Below are 515 nucleotides of genomic sequence, written 5' to 3' on the forward strand. Positions count from 1 at the left end.
AGTAAATAAAGAACTTTATTGTTACACTGAAGTCCATTTTAATGCTTCTTGCTTGCCGCTGCCACCTGTCCAGCAATCCTGTCCAGATCCCTCTGCCCCTGAGGAGTAAGTTTGCGACCTCCATCGTGGTCCTTCTCCACCATTTTGAGCCCTTCCAGGGCTTGGAGCACCCGCCTGGCAACGCTCTTGGAGCCCCGGCTGAAGTGACTGGGCATCACGCCGTTGCGCTGACGGCCCCCGTAGATCTTGGTCATGGAGCCCACGCCGGCACCGCCCCGGAGATACAGATGGCGGGCTGTGGACGCAGCTCTGGTATAAAACCAGTTCTCATCATAGGGAGCCAACTCTTTATGCTTGGCCAGCTTCACTGTGTCCACCCATTCAGGAACTTTCAGTTTACCCGACTTTTTGAGAAAGGCTGCAAGAGCCCGTACAAATTCCTGCTGGTTGACATCTTTTACAGTTACTCCAGGCATCGTGCCGCTGCCACCGCGCTCCCAGGGAGGAAAAAAAAA

General features: G+C 54.2%; 1 protein-coding gene across 1 annotated transcript; it reads right to left on the reverse strand.

Moving 5' to 3' along the window:
• Window positions 1-38: 38 nt before the first annotated feature.
• LOC117798793 (40S ribosomal protein S19-like) lies at window positions 39-476 on the reverse strand. Its single transcript, XM_034651256.1, has one exon. It carries the CDS (start codon window positions 474-476, stop codon window positions 39-41), a length of 438 nt encoding a protein of 145 aa, XP_034507147.1.
• Window positions 477-515: the final 39 nt, after the last annotated feature.

The sequence above is a fragment of the Ailuropoda melanoleuca genome, unplaced genomic scaffold (assembly GCF_002007445.2).
Source record: "Ailuropoda melanoleuca isolate Jingjing unplaced genomic scaffold, ASM200744v2 unplaced-scaffold34696, whole genome shotgun sequence".
Taxonomy (NCBI): domain Eukaryota; kingdom Metazoa; phylum Chordata; class Mammalia; order Carnivora; family Ursidae; genus Ailuropoda; species Ailuropoda melanoleuca.